The sequence below is a fragment of the Dendropsophus ebraccatus genome, chromosome 3 (genome assembly GCF_027789765.1).
Source record: "Dendropsophus ebraccatus isolate aDenEbr1 chromosome 3, aDenEbr1.pat, whole genome shotgun sequence".
Lineage (NCBI taxonomy): Eukaryota > Metazoa > Chordata > Amphibia > Anura > Hylidae > Dendropsophus > Dendropsophus ebraccatus.
In genome coordinates, this window is record NC_091456.1 from 36,630,214 (window position 1) to 36,644,863 (window position 14,650).

Sequence of the window (14,650 nt, forward strand, 5' to 3'; positions counted from 1 at the left end):
GACACCATGTTCTGTATAGATCACTTCCTCCTTACCACACTGAGAGGTGACACCAGCGTATAGATAAGACAGGACCAAGACATTGTCAACAGATGGTCACAGATCCCCCTGCATGTGATGGAAGACAGATGGCTATCCTCAATCATATACAGGAAAAAAAAAATTTACAAAATAAAAACAGATAGAAAAAAAAATTTATATGTACTGGTACTTTTATTTAATTTGGGAAAAACAAAAAACACATACAGGCAATACATTTCTTTTAAAAATCAATGGTAAAAGAATCCTCTGCCCTTTGGGGAGTGCGGTGCCCATCATGTATTGCCAATGGCATAACCCCCGCTTAGCTGGATCCAGCTTCACACGCGCCGCATTGCAGCAGATTTTCTGCTGCGGATCTGCAGCAGATTTGACAGTGCGGATTTAATCAGATCTGCAGCACAAAATCCGCTGCAATACAGTGTGTGTGAAGCTATGGAAAGATTTATATTTTTCTACTTTACATCAATTCATTATATTGGCTTCAAAATCTTAATGAAAAATGCTGGCCAAATCTGCAGTATGTGAATAAGGGCCCTATCACACCGGACGATTATTGTGCAAAAAATCGTTATATCGTTTTAAATTTAAACGATAATCGTTCTGTGTAATTGCAGGCAACGATCGAAAAATTGTTCGAATGTCGTTAATTTTTTGAACTGAACCTAAAATTATTGTTAATCGTTCGCTGTAATTCTGCATTTTTTCACTAATCGTTCAGTGTAATAGCACATTGCCCATTGTTTTCCTTAGATCAGAAGGAATAAACGATCGCAATAACGATCATATCTAACGACCATCGTTCTGTGTAATATGAACAATTTCGTTTGCGATCGTTTATCGTTAGTCGTTAATTGTTAGAAATTGCTCCGTGTAATAGGACCCTTAGTCCTAAGGGTGCGTCCACACGTACAGGATCTGCAGCAGATATGATGGCGCAGATTTGAATCTGCAGCTGATTTGATTCTGCAACTTTAAATCTGCGCCATCAAATCTGCAGCAGATCCTGTACGTGTGAACACATTTACACATCAGTATCAATAGTACTGGTAAGGATGGTATATTTGTTGCCAAAACTGCATCTGGATGCCCCTGAAATTAGGCTTCACGCACATTTTCATATATTAGATGCAAATTAGCTTAATTTTTTCCCCTTTTTTAATCACTGAAAACATTTTTTGCTAGTATGCTGCCCTTTTGTGTGTTTTTTTTTTTCATTTGTATTTCTTTACCAAAAACAAAAATTGGCAGTGGTTTCAGTAACAAAAATTTACAACAAATGTGGATGAGAAGCTCATAGCTTATAATAACGGAACAAAAATGGATCCACTACAAAAAAAAAAAGAGAAACACCTGTGTAACACATGTTTCCGCGAAGAAGAGTATTTTACGAAGGAAGTGTCACTTGGTTCCTCTAACTGGATATAATCCCATTTTTTGGCAAGAAATGAGCTATCATCGCCCAGGCTGTTCACATGAATGCGCCACCACACTATGACAAACCTCTTCAAAGAAAAGAAGCAATTTGGTGCCCTAAAACAGTGCTGCATCCACAATAGTGATGGCCGGCTTTGTATATCACGATTCACCACCATAGGATGAGGAAACAGTTAGGGATTGCTTTCTACAATCTCAACATTAGAAAAACTAAAGCAGACAAAGACAATCTGTCTGTGGGGATGCCTGACATGGTCCTGATGCGTGACACAGAGGGAAATGGAGACCTGCCAGGCTAGACTGGTCATCATACACAATACGGTTTTACAATCAGCGTCAGCAATATCTGGCTGCCCATATATAAAGGATGGCACATCTATATGCAAAGCTTCTGAACATCTTTGGTCTAGGGCAAGGTTAAATCGAATGATTAACCTGGAGCATCGCTTAACATCTGGTATATCTATCTATATATTATGTAAAGTGTAACGTTGTAAATTCATTTCCTATCTTGTAATGAGCCAAAGCTTGCGTTATATTCTAGAGCAGCATTCACAAATCTGTTAGCCAGTACTGGATATTCTATAATGCAGCGAGAGTCGAAACTGAAACTTCTACAGTGGGAGATTGCAGCTCTGAGGTCAACAGAATTGTAAATATATCTCTAGACACCAACTAAAAAAACAGAATAAGAACTAATGTAAAGTATATAAAAAGTTGCTAAAGTTTTATAGGGCTCCAATGGACTGTGCAGATGAATGGACAAAAAAAAATAATGTCAAACTGGTTGTGGTGCCCTCTGGTGCTCTTGGGATTTCATCAGAGAATGTCCACCTGATGTGCCAGTGACCTTGTTATTCACCGCTCTGTACAATAGCAGAAACTCCACCTCAAGATCATACACGTTTACATGTCACCCCCAAAAATGATATAAAATACTAAGCAAGTAATGATGACACTGGTAACACAGCTAGAAGTAAAAGCAAAGGTGGGACAGAAGAAGTGCTCAAGTCATTACCAGGTTGGATTCATTTAATTCTCTTCATTACTTGAAGAAAAATGTATGTGTCTACTCTTGTGAAAGCTTCTGCCGCACTAAAGCATGTGCCGTTACTGTATGTAACTATGTAGGGTGGGGGTGGGGGTACAAGTTTGTCTTTCTGCATAGAGAAGTCTGTTTTCCACACTAATGGGGAAATTTATCAAGGGCTTTGCACCTATTTTTAGGTGAATAATTAGATTTTTCATCCATTTTTGGTCTAAACTCTATTTATGAACCAATATTCCACAGGAGACTATATTTAGATGCAATTTTTTATTTAATCTGCCTGTTTTTAGTATGCACACAAAAAGATGTATAAGGCTGTGTTCACACATGGCAAATGAGTGGCCGTGTCACAGAACGGCCGCTATCTGAGATGCTAAACCCGGCCGGTACGGCAGTATCAGTAAGGTGACATTACTTTTTTTTAATTAGAATGAGAGCACATTTGGGTGTGCCTGCACTCCAATTATCCATAGCAGACAATGTAAAGTACAGCTGGAGCCATACTTTACATTGTCTGCGCAGTCTTTAATAAATAGCAGCCGCACAAAATAAACACGTCAGTTTTCTGGTCAGTACAGTAAATTTGTGTGAAACTTTTTACTAAGACAGTGTGACTTTTCTATTAATTACACATTAGACTCCTAAGTACATGTCCTCCTAAGTGTACACAAAAAAAAAAAAAGACAACAACTGCTTATTAACCACTGAAAACCCCAAAAAGGTAAAAGGAACAAATGTGTAGTGAAGCAACTGCAGTCAGGTTGTCACCCAGCACCTGCTGCTAATGTGTCACTGACTTTAAATCCATTAGTTCCTGCACAGAAGCCACTGCTGTCACTACCGTGTGGAGGAGAAGAATACGCCCCAGGTGTGAGCTCACACACACTCACATCACAGGATAGTTACAAGCTCTTCATCAGGAATTAAGCGGGGAGTTTGTGCAGAAGATTCCCACTGTATATAACTTTATTACCGGTTGCCTGTGCCAGGACCGGATAGTCACTTGCCTATTTGGCCAACCATGTATAAATACACCCACTATGATTACACAACTGAGCCTCCACCTGCACGCCACATTTCAGATTTTCTCCATTATTCAATTCCACTTTCTTTGTCATGAGAGCCATTCATATGATTAGATGTCAGCACGGCAATAGTGAAGCAAACAGAGCTCCTGTAAATAGCAGGATTATGTTAACCCTTACCTCCCGCCCTGTGGTGTCCTAGTATAGAGCAGTACATATGCATTCCCCGCACATTGCTATGCTATTAGAAAGCAGTGCCTGCCCCATCACCTATCAATGCCAGCTGTAATAGTGAAGGGGTCTGGCCTTAGCATGCCGATCTGTTACCATGGCAGCCCAGGGCCCCAAAAAAGATCTGTGTCCTTAACAGGCAATGGATGCTGCGTTCTTAAAGGGTTAGAATAATAATAATTATTTAAGCATCCCATAAGGCTGTCTGCACTCACGCAGGTTTTGTTCAGGGTTAAGTCTATTTATGGCTCAGGATCCACACCTGGGTTTTGGCTTTAACACTGAACAAAACCCAAATCCCAACCTGTAAACTAGTGCTATTCAATTATTCACCTTTCAAATCTAGCCCCCCAGTTGGCCTGCGCTGTGTCTCCTGACTACATCCTCCATGAGTACAGGGCTGACGGACAGGATCACATCTGGCTCAGTCACCTCTACATGGAGCTGAAGCCGGCCACAAGTCATTATCCCTGTCGTAAAACATCTAGAGGTGCGAGGACTCTGAAAATAATATCTGTAATATGGATACTTTACATCATTACCCTGAAGTTAGCTTGTGCAAGGTCAATACATTAAATTAGTACTGGAGACAAATGATGTTCCTGTGTAAAATAGACAAAAAAAAAACCTTCCCATCCAACTAATTTTAGCCTCTTGTCGCTTGGGAGTTCCTCGAGGAGCGCACCGTTCCACATCACATACACATTTCCATTGCTAATCAGCTGCACCCACTTTTCAGATTCCTCGCCTCAGGGGGATTACACTTTCATTACACTTATTATACTTTCTGATGTCCCTGGATTGCTGCAAATGGGAACAAGAGGCTTCCGGCTGCTATAGGTGTCTGTGTAGCACAGTGAAAACCTTCAACAAAAATTTAAGAGATTTTACAGGCCAATTCCTAACTCACATAAAACCACAGGAAAGTTCTTTTAGGCCAGTTTCACACATACCACATAGCAGTGGAAATCCATGCCTTAGGGCTGTACACGGAGTAAAATTGGCAAAATTCCGCAGCAGAAAATCCAGTCAGCCTCCGTGTCCTACTGTCAGTCTATGGGAGGCTTGCCTGCCTCCTCTCTCTCCGCACGGAAGAATTGACATTTCAATTCTTCCAAGCGGAGAGAGGAGGCGCGCAAGCCTCCCATAGACAGAAAGTATGATACGGAGGCTGGCAGGATTCCGTGGTGGAGCATTCAGATGCGGAATTCCTCCAGTTTTACTTCATGTGAACTCAGCCTTAGGGTACAAACACACACAGCAGATACACAGCAGATTTGATACTGTGTTCAGTTATTTAGATCTAATCTGCTGCGTATCGCAGCAGTAAATACACAGCGTATATGCCGTGTGTGTTTGTACCCTTAGGCTGGGTTCACACTACGTATATTTCAGGCAGTATTTGGTCCTCATAGCAACCAAAACCAGGAGTGGATTGAAAACACAGAAAGGCTCTGTTCACACAATGTTGTAATTGAGTGGATGGCCGTATATAACAGTAAATAACTGCCATTATTTCAACAGCCATTGTTTTAAAATAACAGCAAATATTTGCCATTAAATGACGGCCATCCACTCAATTACAACTTTATGTGAACAGATCCTTTCTGTGTTTTCAATTCACTCCTTGTTTTGGTTGCTATACAGCCTCACAAATACAGCCTCAAATATACATAGTGTGAACCCTGCCTGAGGCAGCGAAATCAGCTGCGATACTCTGTAGTGTAATTGCCTATGGTGCTACATTCTCGCAGCGGAATGAAATGTTGCCCCTGCCCATTTAACCCACTGCTGCCAGGCTAATACATTACCTGCTCTCGCTTCAGTCTGCTTCTCCAGCTCCCTGACATCCCGCTCAGCCAATCAGTGTGCTGTCCTGTCCCAACCACTGATTGGCTGGGCAGGACGCCAAGAGCCAGAGAAGCAGCCGGGAGAATGTAGCTCCATAGGCAATCCCACTACAGAGTATCGCAGACTATTTCACTGCCTATCTCGCAGCGTGAAATCTGCTGCAATACAGTAGGCGTGAAACTGGCTTAGGGTAGCTTCACACGTACCAGAACCACAGCGGATTCTACGCTGCGAGTTTGCGCCCTGTCCCCTTTAACCTCTTTGCCGCTGGCCACCCACCCGCAGGCCCGGCCCCGAGCATACATTACCTTCTCGGCGCCGCGGCTGTGTGTGACGCTCCCGGATCCCTCGCTCCCCATTCAGCTTTACACTACAGCATCTGCAGCAGATTTCGCTGCAAACTCGCTACCCTCAAAATAAAAAGGCTAAACAAACATGACGAGAACGCTGCAGATTATACCTGCAGGTATAAGAGCTTATTCCCATGTTCTGTAAAACACAGAACCTATAAAGCGGTAACCCCTTCAGTGGACTCCATCTCACTCCCCCCCCCCTCTCACACACACCCGTGTCAGAATCTGTGAGTCACTAATGAAACGGCTATTTTGTTGCTGGGCCGCAAACATTTAAACACTTTTTCTGCTCCTAGCATCATAATAATACATCATGCCAGCCAAGTATAGTCCACTGCAAGGCTTACCCCACCATAGGTTCCAAGTTTTACAGAACATTGGCATAAGCACAAAAAAAATAAAAAAGGATGTGATTTTGCAAATCTTAGGCTGGGTTCACATAGCATTTTTGCTGTACATTAAAGCGAATGTACCAGCAGTACATTCACTTTAAGACACTAACACGGATAGAATGGCGCCGATGTCCTTTTTTTTAACCGCGGCACAGTTCCCGTGGTTTAAATAAAGTACCATGGCACCGGCTTCCCTGCGCCGGAGCTGTTCTATCCATATGAAAATGTTAACGCGAATGTACTGCTGGTTGTCAACACCACTTTTGTGTACATCAAAAAAAGGATACAATTCAATCTGGAATTCAATGGAAAATTGATTTTGCTGTGTGGCATACAGCCGCATCCTTTTATACCATCTGTTAATGTACACATTTCTTTCCTTTGTAACGTATACGTTAAGCCAAAACAAAATTGCAGTGTAAACCCAGTCTAACATGCTGTAGAATTTTCCTTTGGAAAAATCGGAGACCGTTTTGTGTGTGAACATCCACATCATTTCATCATTCTCACGGCATGTGCATTTGATCTTATGGTGCGTTCACACATACAGGATCTGCAGCAGATTTTAAGTTGCAGATTTGCTTTGAATCTAATCTGGGCCATCAAATCTGCTGCAGGTCCTGTACGTGTGAACGCACCCTTGGGGCTTGTTAATACAGGCGTAATCCGTAAAACCTCAAAACCGGCACAAAATCTGCCATGTGGTTTTTGGTGTGGATTTGCACTCACTGATTTTAATTGGAGCTTTCATATGAAATAGCAAAAAAAAAAAAACAAACAAAAAAAAACTACAAGTCGTCTTTTTAATATTTCCATTTAAAACCAGTGAGAAATGTTATTTATTGTAAAACTGTGCAGATTGCGACAGGGAAATTGGTGAGGATTCCACATCAAAACACATAGGATGGATATAAGGGCTCGTTCCCACTGAGGAAAGGTAGCGGAATTCCGCGACGGAATTGTCCGCCGCGTAATGCCGTTAGCCTCCCGCTCATAATGGGAGTCTATGGGAGGCGCGCGCTCCTGCCCTGTCCGCGCTGAAGAATGAACATGTTCATTCTTCAGCGCGGACAGGGCAGGAGCGCGCGCCTCCCATAGACTCCCATTATGAGCGGGAGGCTAACGGCATTCCGCGGCGGACAATTCAGTCGCGGAATTCCGCTACCTTTCCTCAGTGGGAACGAGCCCTAACCCATGCGAACAAGCCTAAAAGGTTCTTCGCTTTTTTTGCTCTTCAATAACTAATCAGTCTGGAATATTTTATAATCTTTTATCAATTATATCATGACTATCACAAGTGCAGGGGAAGGCAGTTTTTCACGGTATTATAAAACATTTTACAAGGCAAAATTTTTGTTAAAAAAAATGGCCACTAAAGTAATAGATAGCTCATTGAAGAACTCCTAACCCAGTAGTAACACACTAAAGAAATGCCGTATTTGGATGAACTGCTAGAAGGATATTGTGTAGGACACTTGTGGACATACAGAGTAATGTGAGGCTTGTCTCGCAGTCAGATATAGCCACTCCAAAATAGCTCTCTGGGGTTTTACTAAATTTGGCAAAGAGACAGGACAGTAACAAAGCTCTGTGCATCCCCAACATGAAGGACAGGTAGATGTGCCCATTTATATTTACATTTACATAAGGTCCACATAGAAAAAGACCTTTTTTTCACATTTTTAACTGTTCTCATATTGATTCAGAGCAAAGATTGAGTTTATGGCACAAGTTTACAAAAGAAAGTGATGATTGTGTAATGTAACAGATGGGCTACAAAAACATCACCTGATACAGTGTGTGTGTGTGTGTGTGTGTGTGTGTGTGTGTGTGTGTGTATACACACACAAACATATGTGTGCCACTTTACTGACTCTTAAAGGGGTTATCAAGTGCTACGAAAACATGGCCACTTTCTTTCAGACAACACGACTATTGTCTCCAGTTCAGGTAAGATTTGCAATTAACCCTTTAAGGACATGGCCCATTTTCGTTTTCACGTTTTCGGTTTTTCCTCCTTGTGTTTAAAAGGTCATAGCACTTGCATTTTTCCACCTAGAAACCCCCATGACCCCTTATTTTTTGCGTCACTAATTGTACTTTGCAATTACAGGCTGAATTTTTGCATAAAGTACACTGCGAAACCAGAAAAAAATTCAAAGTGTGGTGAAATTGAAAAAAAAAAACGCATTTCTTTTATTTGGGGGAAATGTGTTTTTACGCCATTTGCCCTGGGGTAAAACTGACTTGTTATGCATGTTCCTCAAGTTGTTACGATTAAAACGATATATAACATGTATAACTTATATTGTATCTGATGGCCTGTAAAAAATTCAAACCGTTGTTAACCAATATACGTTCCTTAAAATCGCTCCATTCCCAGGCTTTTATCCTTTGGTCTATGGGGCTGTGTCAGGTGTCATTTTTTGCGCCATGATGTGTTCTTTCTATCGGTACCTTGATTGCCCATATACGTCTTTTTGATCGCTTTTTATTACATTTTTTCTGGATTTGATGCGACCAAAAATGCGCAATTTTGCACTTTGGGATTTTTTTGCGCTGACGCCGTTTACCGTACGAGATCAGGAATGTGATTAATTAATAGTTCGGGCGATTACGCACGCGGCGATACCAAACATGTTTGTTTATTTATTTATTTGTTTACTTTTATTTAAAACCTGGGAAAAGGGGGGTGATTCAGACTTTTATTAGGGGAGGGGGCTTTTTACTATTAACAACACTTTATTATTTTTTTTTTACACATATACTAGAAGCCCCCCTGGGGGACTTCTAGTATATACACTTGGATCTCTCATTGAGATCTCTGCAGCATAGATATGCTGCAGAGATCCATGAGATCGGCACTCGTTTGCTTTCGGCTGCTGCAGCCGAAAACGAACGAGTGCCGCGCCGAGGACGGCGCCATCTTGGACGCTTCCCCGGCCGGCATCAGTAACGGAGATCGCTCCTCCGGGACAAGGTCCCGGAGGAGCGATCTCCCCCACTAGACACCAGGGAAACGTTGCCTCCGGTAATCGGAGGCAGCTGTCAACTTTGACAGCTGCCTCCGATTAGCTAATTAGCGGGCACGGCGATCCGACCGTGCCCGCTAATAGCAGCGGTCCCGGGCTACTCCCGCCGCGTGGCCCCGCTTTGAAGTGCAAGTGCGGACATATGACGTACCGGTACGTCATATGTCCTTAAGAGGTTAAAGGGGCTATCCAGCGCTACAAAAACATGGCTACTTTTCCCCCTCTCGTCTCCAGATTGGGTGGTGTTTCAAACTCCGTTCCATTAAAGAAAATGGAGCTTAACTGCAAACCACACCTAAGCTGGAGACAAGAGAGGGGGAAAAGTGGCCATGTTTTTGTAGCGCTGGATAACCCCTTTAAGCTTAATTTACTTCAATGGAACTGAGCAGCAAAACCCCGCCCAAGCTGGAGACAAGAGTGGTGCTGTCCCTGGTAGAAAGTGGCCATGTTTTTGTAGCGCTGGATAACCCCTTTAATTCCCCCAGTGATCCAGTACCACTCTCACTCTCCCCCGCCAGACCTATAGCAATGAGGTCATGTTCATTGTTCACATTACGCTGCAGCCAATCACTAGCCTCAGTGGTCTATCCTTGCTTGTACAGCACGTTACCACCAAGGTCAGTGACTGGCCGCAGTGTCAGGTCATTACATCTGTGGTCAGACCGGGACTAGTAGCCATAATACAGACACAACAACACTGAATTATGAATTATGGCAGTATGAAGCTGTTCCTACACTGTCTGTTCCTCCTAGGCAGTTCCCTAAAAATCCCAGAAACCCCCTTTCCCAAAAGGCCTTACCTGCAGCTAATCCAGGTGCTAAAGGTACAGGTGCATGCAGAAGAGCATACAGCACAGGAGCACCTGGATGATGACCACATGAATGCAACTTCAGACATATGGTTACAAGCTGAAAAACCATGACTTGATTCTGGTAAACCCCCAAAATATACTGAAGCAAGGCAGCATATACATAACCACATCCCCTCACACACCTGCGCTCTCTAACACTGCACCACAGAGTGAAGCCAAATAGATTTATCCTTTATTCCTGGATAAGCCCAAGGGAAAGCTATATATTTAGGATTGAGCCATTCTGCTACCGGTACCGTTACTACTTGCAGCCTAATGCATTTTAAAGCATTTCTTCTCAGTTTCAAAACCACAGAGATTAGTGTGAAATCATCCAGTACATGATCTACATATACAATCCAGAGAGCGGCTCCATCAGTCTTGTTTATACGGCGCTCGTATAATGCAGATCAGGGAGAATGAGAGCAGTATAAGCCAGTGTAAGACAGGACAGCTGTCCGACAGAAGAGACAGGCATTGTCTTTTTTAGGAATTCCTCCCTGGCTTGTTCAGCTGTCTCCCCACCCACTCCTCACAAATTCCAACCTATTTCTGTCACTTCCCTGCAATGAAGACATTGCTAATCACATAACACATGCTGCCAATGGAAGCCAATCGCCAGGCACTAAGACCTCTTCCCATCTCGTGCTAGAATTTACGTTTGGCGTAGCAGTATGACACTTTTGGCACACACATAAATTTTCTGACATAATTTAAATGTGTTGTACTGGCAAAAAAAAAAAAAAACTTCTTCCATGCCTGAGGGGGGGGCGGGGGGAGGGGGGGTGTCACCCAGTCCGCTCAGCTAATCCGTGCCCATAGTGGTATCCCTCACAATGGCTCGGCAGCCATGTCCTGTAGGGTTGGGTGGCACAGAACCCAGATGTAGTGGAGGCCAGCCATGGATCCAGGAACAGAAGCAGTGGTGGACTTGAGGAGGAGAGTATAGAATGTTTACTAGTTTTACATCACAGAAGTCACTGAAAATTTTTGTTTTGCCAGGACAACCCCTTTTGGACTAGGTTTTTACCTATTAAAGTCTATGGATACACATCTGAATGTGTTTTCTCACAAACACATACAAGCAGCTTACAGCATAAATGTAATGTTAATAGGGCCTATTCTACAAGAAATTATATATGAAACAGAACACTATACAAATGTATACACTTAGAAATGAAAGGTAATCATTAGTAGACTACATTCAGTCCACTGAAAGCAATGTACACGGCCCAACTACGCTGCAGTATACTGTTCTGCTGCTATGTCATTGTATCCCCCCTTATCCCAATACATTAAAGTAAGCACACATATATCCAGTATACTATAAATATATAGCAAATTTAATTTAGAGAGAAACCCATAACAGGGATGGATCCTTTGGAGAACCACCGACACCTATACAAGTCAACTGAAATAAATGAAAGGCCTAGTAATGTCTGCTTGTGTATCCTACTGTTCCCAGTAGCATTATTCAATTAGCATACACTGTCAATTTTTGTGTATTGTAAACATATTTCCTGTGTCAAAATCTCAGTTTCCAGCAGCTCAGAAGAACTATGTATATGATGAAAATGCAAAGATATTAGTACGTATTCCATGTACACTATAACCTATGTAACACCAATACCAGTAATACCAGCTCTTGTATTCTTTAATTGGTAAAAACACAGTTTCACAGCTTCATCTCTTATCTCACAGTCTACAGCTTTGCCATTCATGGGCAAGGAGGTGCTGGCTGATATTAGGATGGAGCCTCTGCACTTGTTTCACATAGCTCTATAGATGACCCTCTTCAGCTGTTCTCCAGGAATATGTCACTGTCACTCAGCCCTCTAGACTACCAGACATGTGTGGTTCTAGGGACTACAGCTGACAACTATCCATGTATGGCAAGACAGGGCAATGGGACAAGACCCTCCCATACGCATAGTGACTTGGGGAGGGTAGCATGGGTTGTCCCTTTTGAGAACCAAATATGGGAAGGCACATGGGGAACTCCCAGAGCATTCCTAAACTAGGGAAGGGAACTACAAAGAGAGGGGGAAAAAAGAGGGGTTGGAGATGAATATATAAAGCCTTTGCTTCCACAGCTCAGAGTTGCAGCTGCAGCATTTAGCATCTGACCTCCCAGTTAGTGAGTGGAACGTCTCCTGCTCTAACCAACCATGTGTGACGACGAAGAGACCACCGCCTTGGTCTGTGACAACGGTTCCGGCTTGGTGAAGGCTGGATTCGCAGGAGATGACGCACCCAGAGCTGTATTCCCATCCATTGTGGGCCGCCCACGCCACCAAGGTGTTATGGTAGGCATGGGGCAGAAAGACTCCTACGTTGGGGATGAAGCCCAAAGCAAGAGAGGTATTCTTACTCTGAAATATCCCATTGAACACGGTATCATCACTAACTGGGATGACATGGAGAAGATCTGGCATCATACCTTCTACAATGAGCTGCGTGTGGCCCCTGAAGAGCATCCCACTCTGCTTACAGAAGCTCCACTGAACCCAAAGGCCAACAGGGAAAAGATGACACAAATCATGTTTGAGACCTTCAATGTTCCAGCCATGTATGTTGCAATCCAGGCCGTGCTGTCCCTCTATGCTTCTGGTCGTACCACTGGTATTGTCCTGGACTCTGGAGATGGTGTCACACACAACGTCCCCATCTATGAAGGTTATGCTTTGCCTCACGCCATCATGCGTCTGGACCTGGCTGGCCGTGACCTCACAGACTACCTTATGAAGATCCTCACTGAACGTGGCTACTCCTTCGTCACTACAGCTGAAAGAGAAATTGTCCGTGACATCAAGGAAAAGCTGTGTTATGTTGCTCTGGACTTTGAAAATGAGATGGCCACTGCAGCATCTTCATCCTCCCTGGAGAAGAGCTACGAGCTGCCCGATGGTCAAGTCATTACCATTGGCAATGAACGTTTCCGCTGCCCAGAAACCCTTTTCCAACCTTCCTTTATCGGCATGGAGTCTGCTGGTATTCATGAGACCACCTACAACAGCATCATGAAGTGCGACATCGATATCCGCAAAGACCTGTATGCCAACAACGTTCTGTCAGGTGGAACCACCATGTACCCAGGTATTGCTGACCGTATGCAGAAGGAAATCACTGCCCTGGCTCCAAGCACCATGAAGATTAAGATCATTGCCCCACCTGAGCGCAAATACTCCGTCTGGATTGGAGGCTCCATCCTGGCTTCCCTGTCTACCTTCCAGCAGATGTGGATCAGCAAGCAAGAATATGATGAAGCAGGACCATCCATTGTCCACCGCAAATGCTTCTAAATATGCACTGTTATGGTACTGTCTATATGGCTCTGCACAAAGCCAAGAGACATTATGCTACGGATTGTATCCTAGTGGAGAGTCAGGTGTACTATGGTCTCATAGTACAAATTCAGCTCTACAATCCGTATATCATGGGTGATATTTATACATTTTTATTTGTGGTAACACTCATTCTAAAGCCTGTACAATCCTCATACACAGTTGTTAACCTGCTGCTATAATACCAAAATTAAAAAATATATATATATATAATGAAAATGAAGCTAAATGCTCTTTTTATTCATGTTAATAATCTGGAATTGTTAAAACTTCCTGAATGTTATCATACACTATCATGTACCAAAACTAACAATAAAAAAAAAAATACCTATTTAACTGGATAACTGAGTGTTGTCTTTCCGAATAGCCAAATAATCCACACAAGTATTAAAAAATAAAATTCAAACTAAATAACAAAAACTATATAATAAAGGTTTGTGTGGGTTACAGGGCACAAGATGCCATCATATCCAGTATTCAGCATAAAAAAAACAGCTATAGAGGTAAACATACAGTATGCACATACTGGGGTGTAATACCACATCACACAATCAAGAACTGTAAGGTGCTGCTATATAAATAAAAATCATCATGTCTAGTGATAGTAACTATGCAGACGAATGAATGAAGAAAAAGGGCGATTCTTGGTTAAATTGGGTAGAATGGCTTAAAAAAAACCTAATACATCAATGAACAACACATGCATAATATTGTTTTCAAAGCTGATAAGCTAAAAGCATCCCAAGATAACATGCGGTGACCTCACTTTCAAGGCATGGACTGGGAATTTCAATAAGGTATGGAGGAGTGATCTGTGAAGGGCACAGATAGGTTGTTACAAGACTTCTTGTCACTTAGAGACTTGTTCAGCAGTGGATTATGCTACATTAAACCAGACAACTAGTACAGCTTGTTACAGTGCTGACTCCACGTAAAATCCTGTGCACGCTACAAGCGGCAGACAGGGAAGTAATACATACACAATAAAAGGTTCCCCTTTGCTAACCTTTGTGTAGCTCTCCGATCCCATCTCTGATTCCAAACATA

The 14,650-nt window shown here is 42.7% G+C and overlaps 2 protein-coding genes across 2 annotated transcripts in view; one reads left to right on the forward strand and one right to left on the reverse strand.

The window, feature by feature from the left end:
* Positions 1-14,650, reverse strand: part of MED13L (mediator complex subunit 13L) — a 101,454-nt gene that overhangs the window by 53,121 nt on the left and 33,683 nt on the right. The window lies entirely within an intron of this gene.
* LOC138787020 (actin, alpha cardiac muscle 1) lies at positions 12,403-13,855 on the forward strand. The gene has a single exon (XM_069964117.1). The coding sequence runs from the start codon at positions 12,428-12,430 to the stop codon at positions 13,559-13,561; it is 1,134 nt and encodes a 377-aa protein (XP_069820218.1). The 5' UTR covers positions 12,403-12,427; the 3' UTR covers positions 13,562-13,855.

Bases quoted from the DNA above. Each gene is read 5' to 3' on its own strand.
- LOC138787020 (XM_069964117.1), top strand. From the start codon at position 12,428: ATGTGTGACGACGAAGAGACCACCGCCTTGGTCTGTGACAACGGTTCC.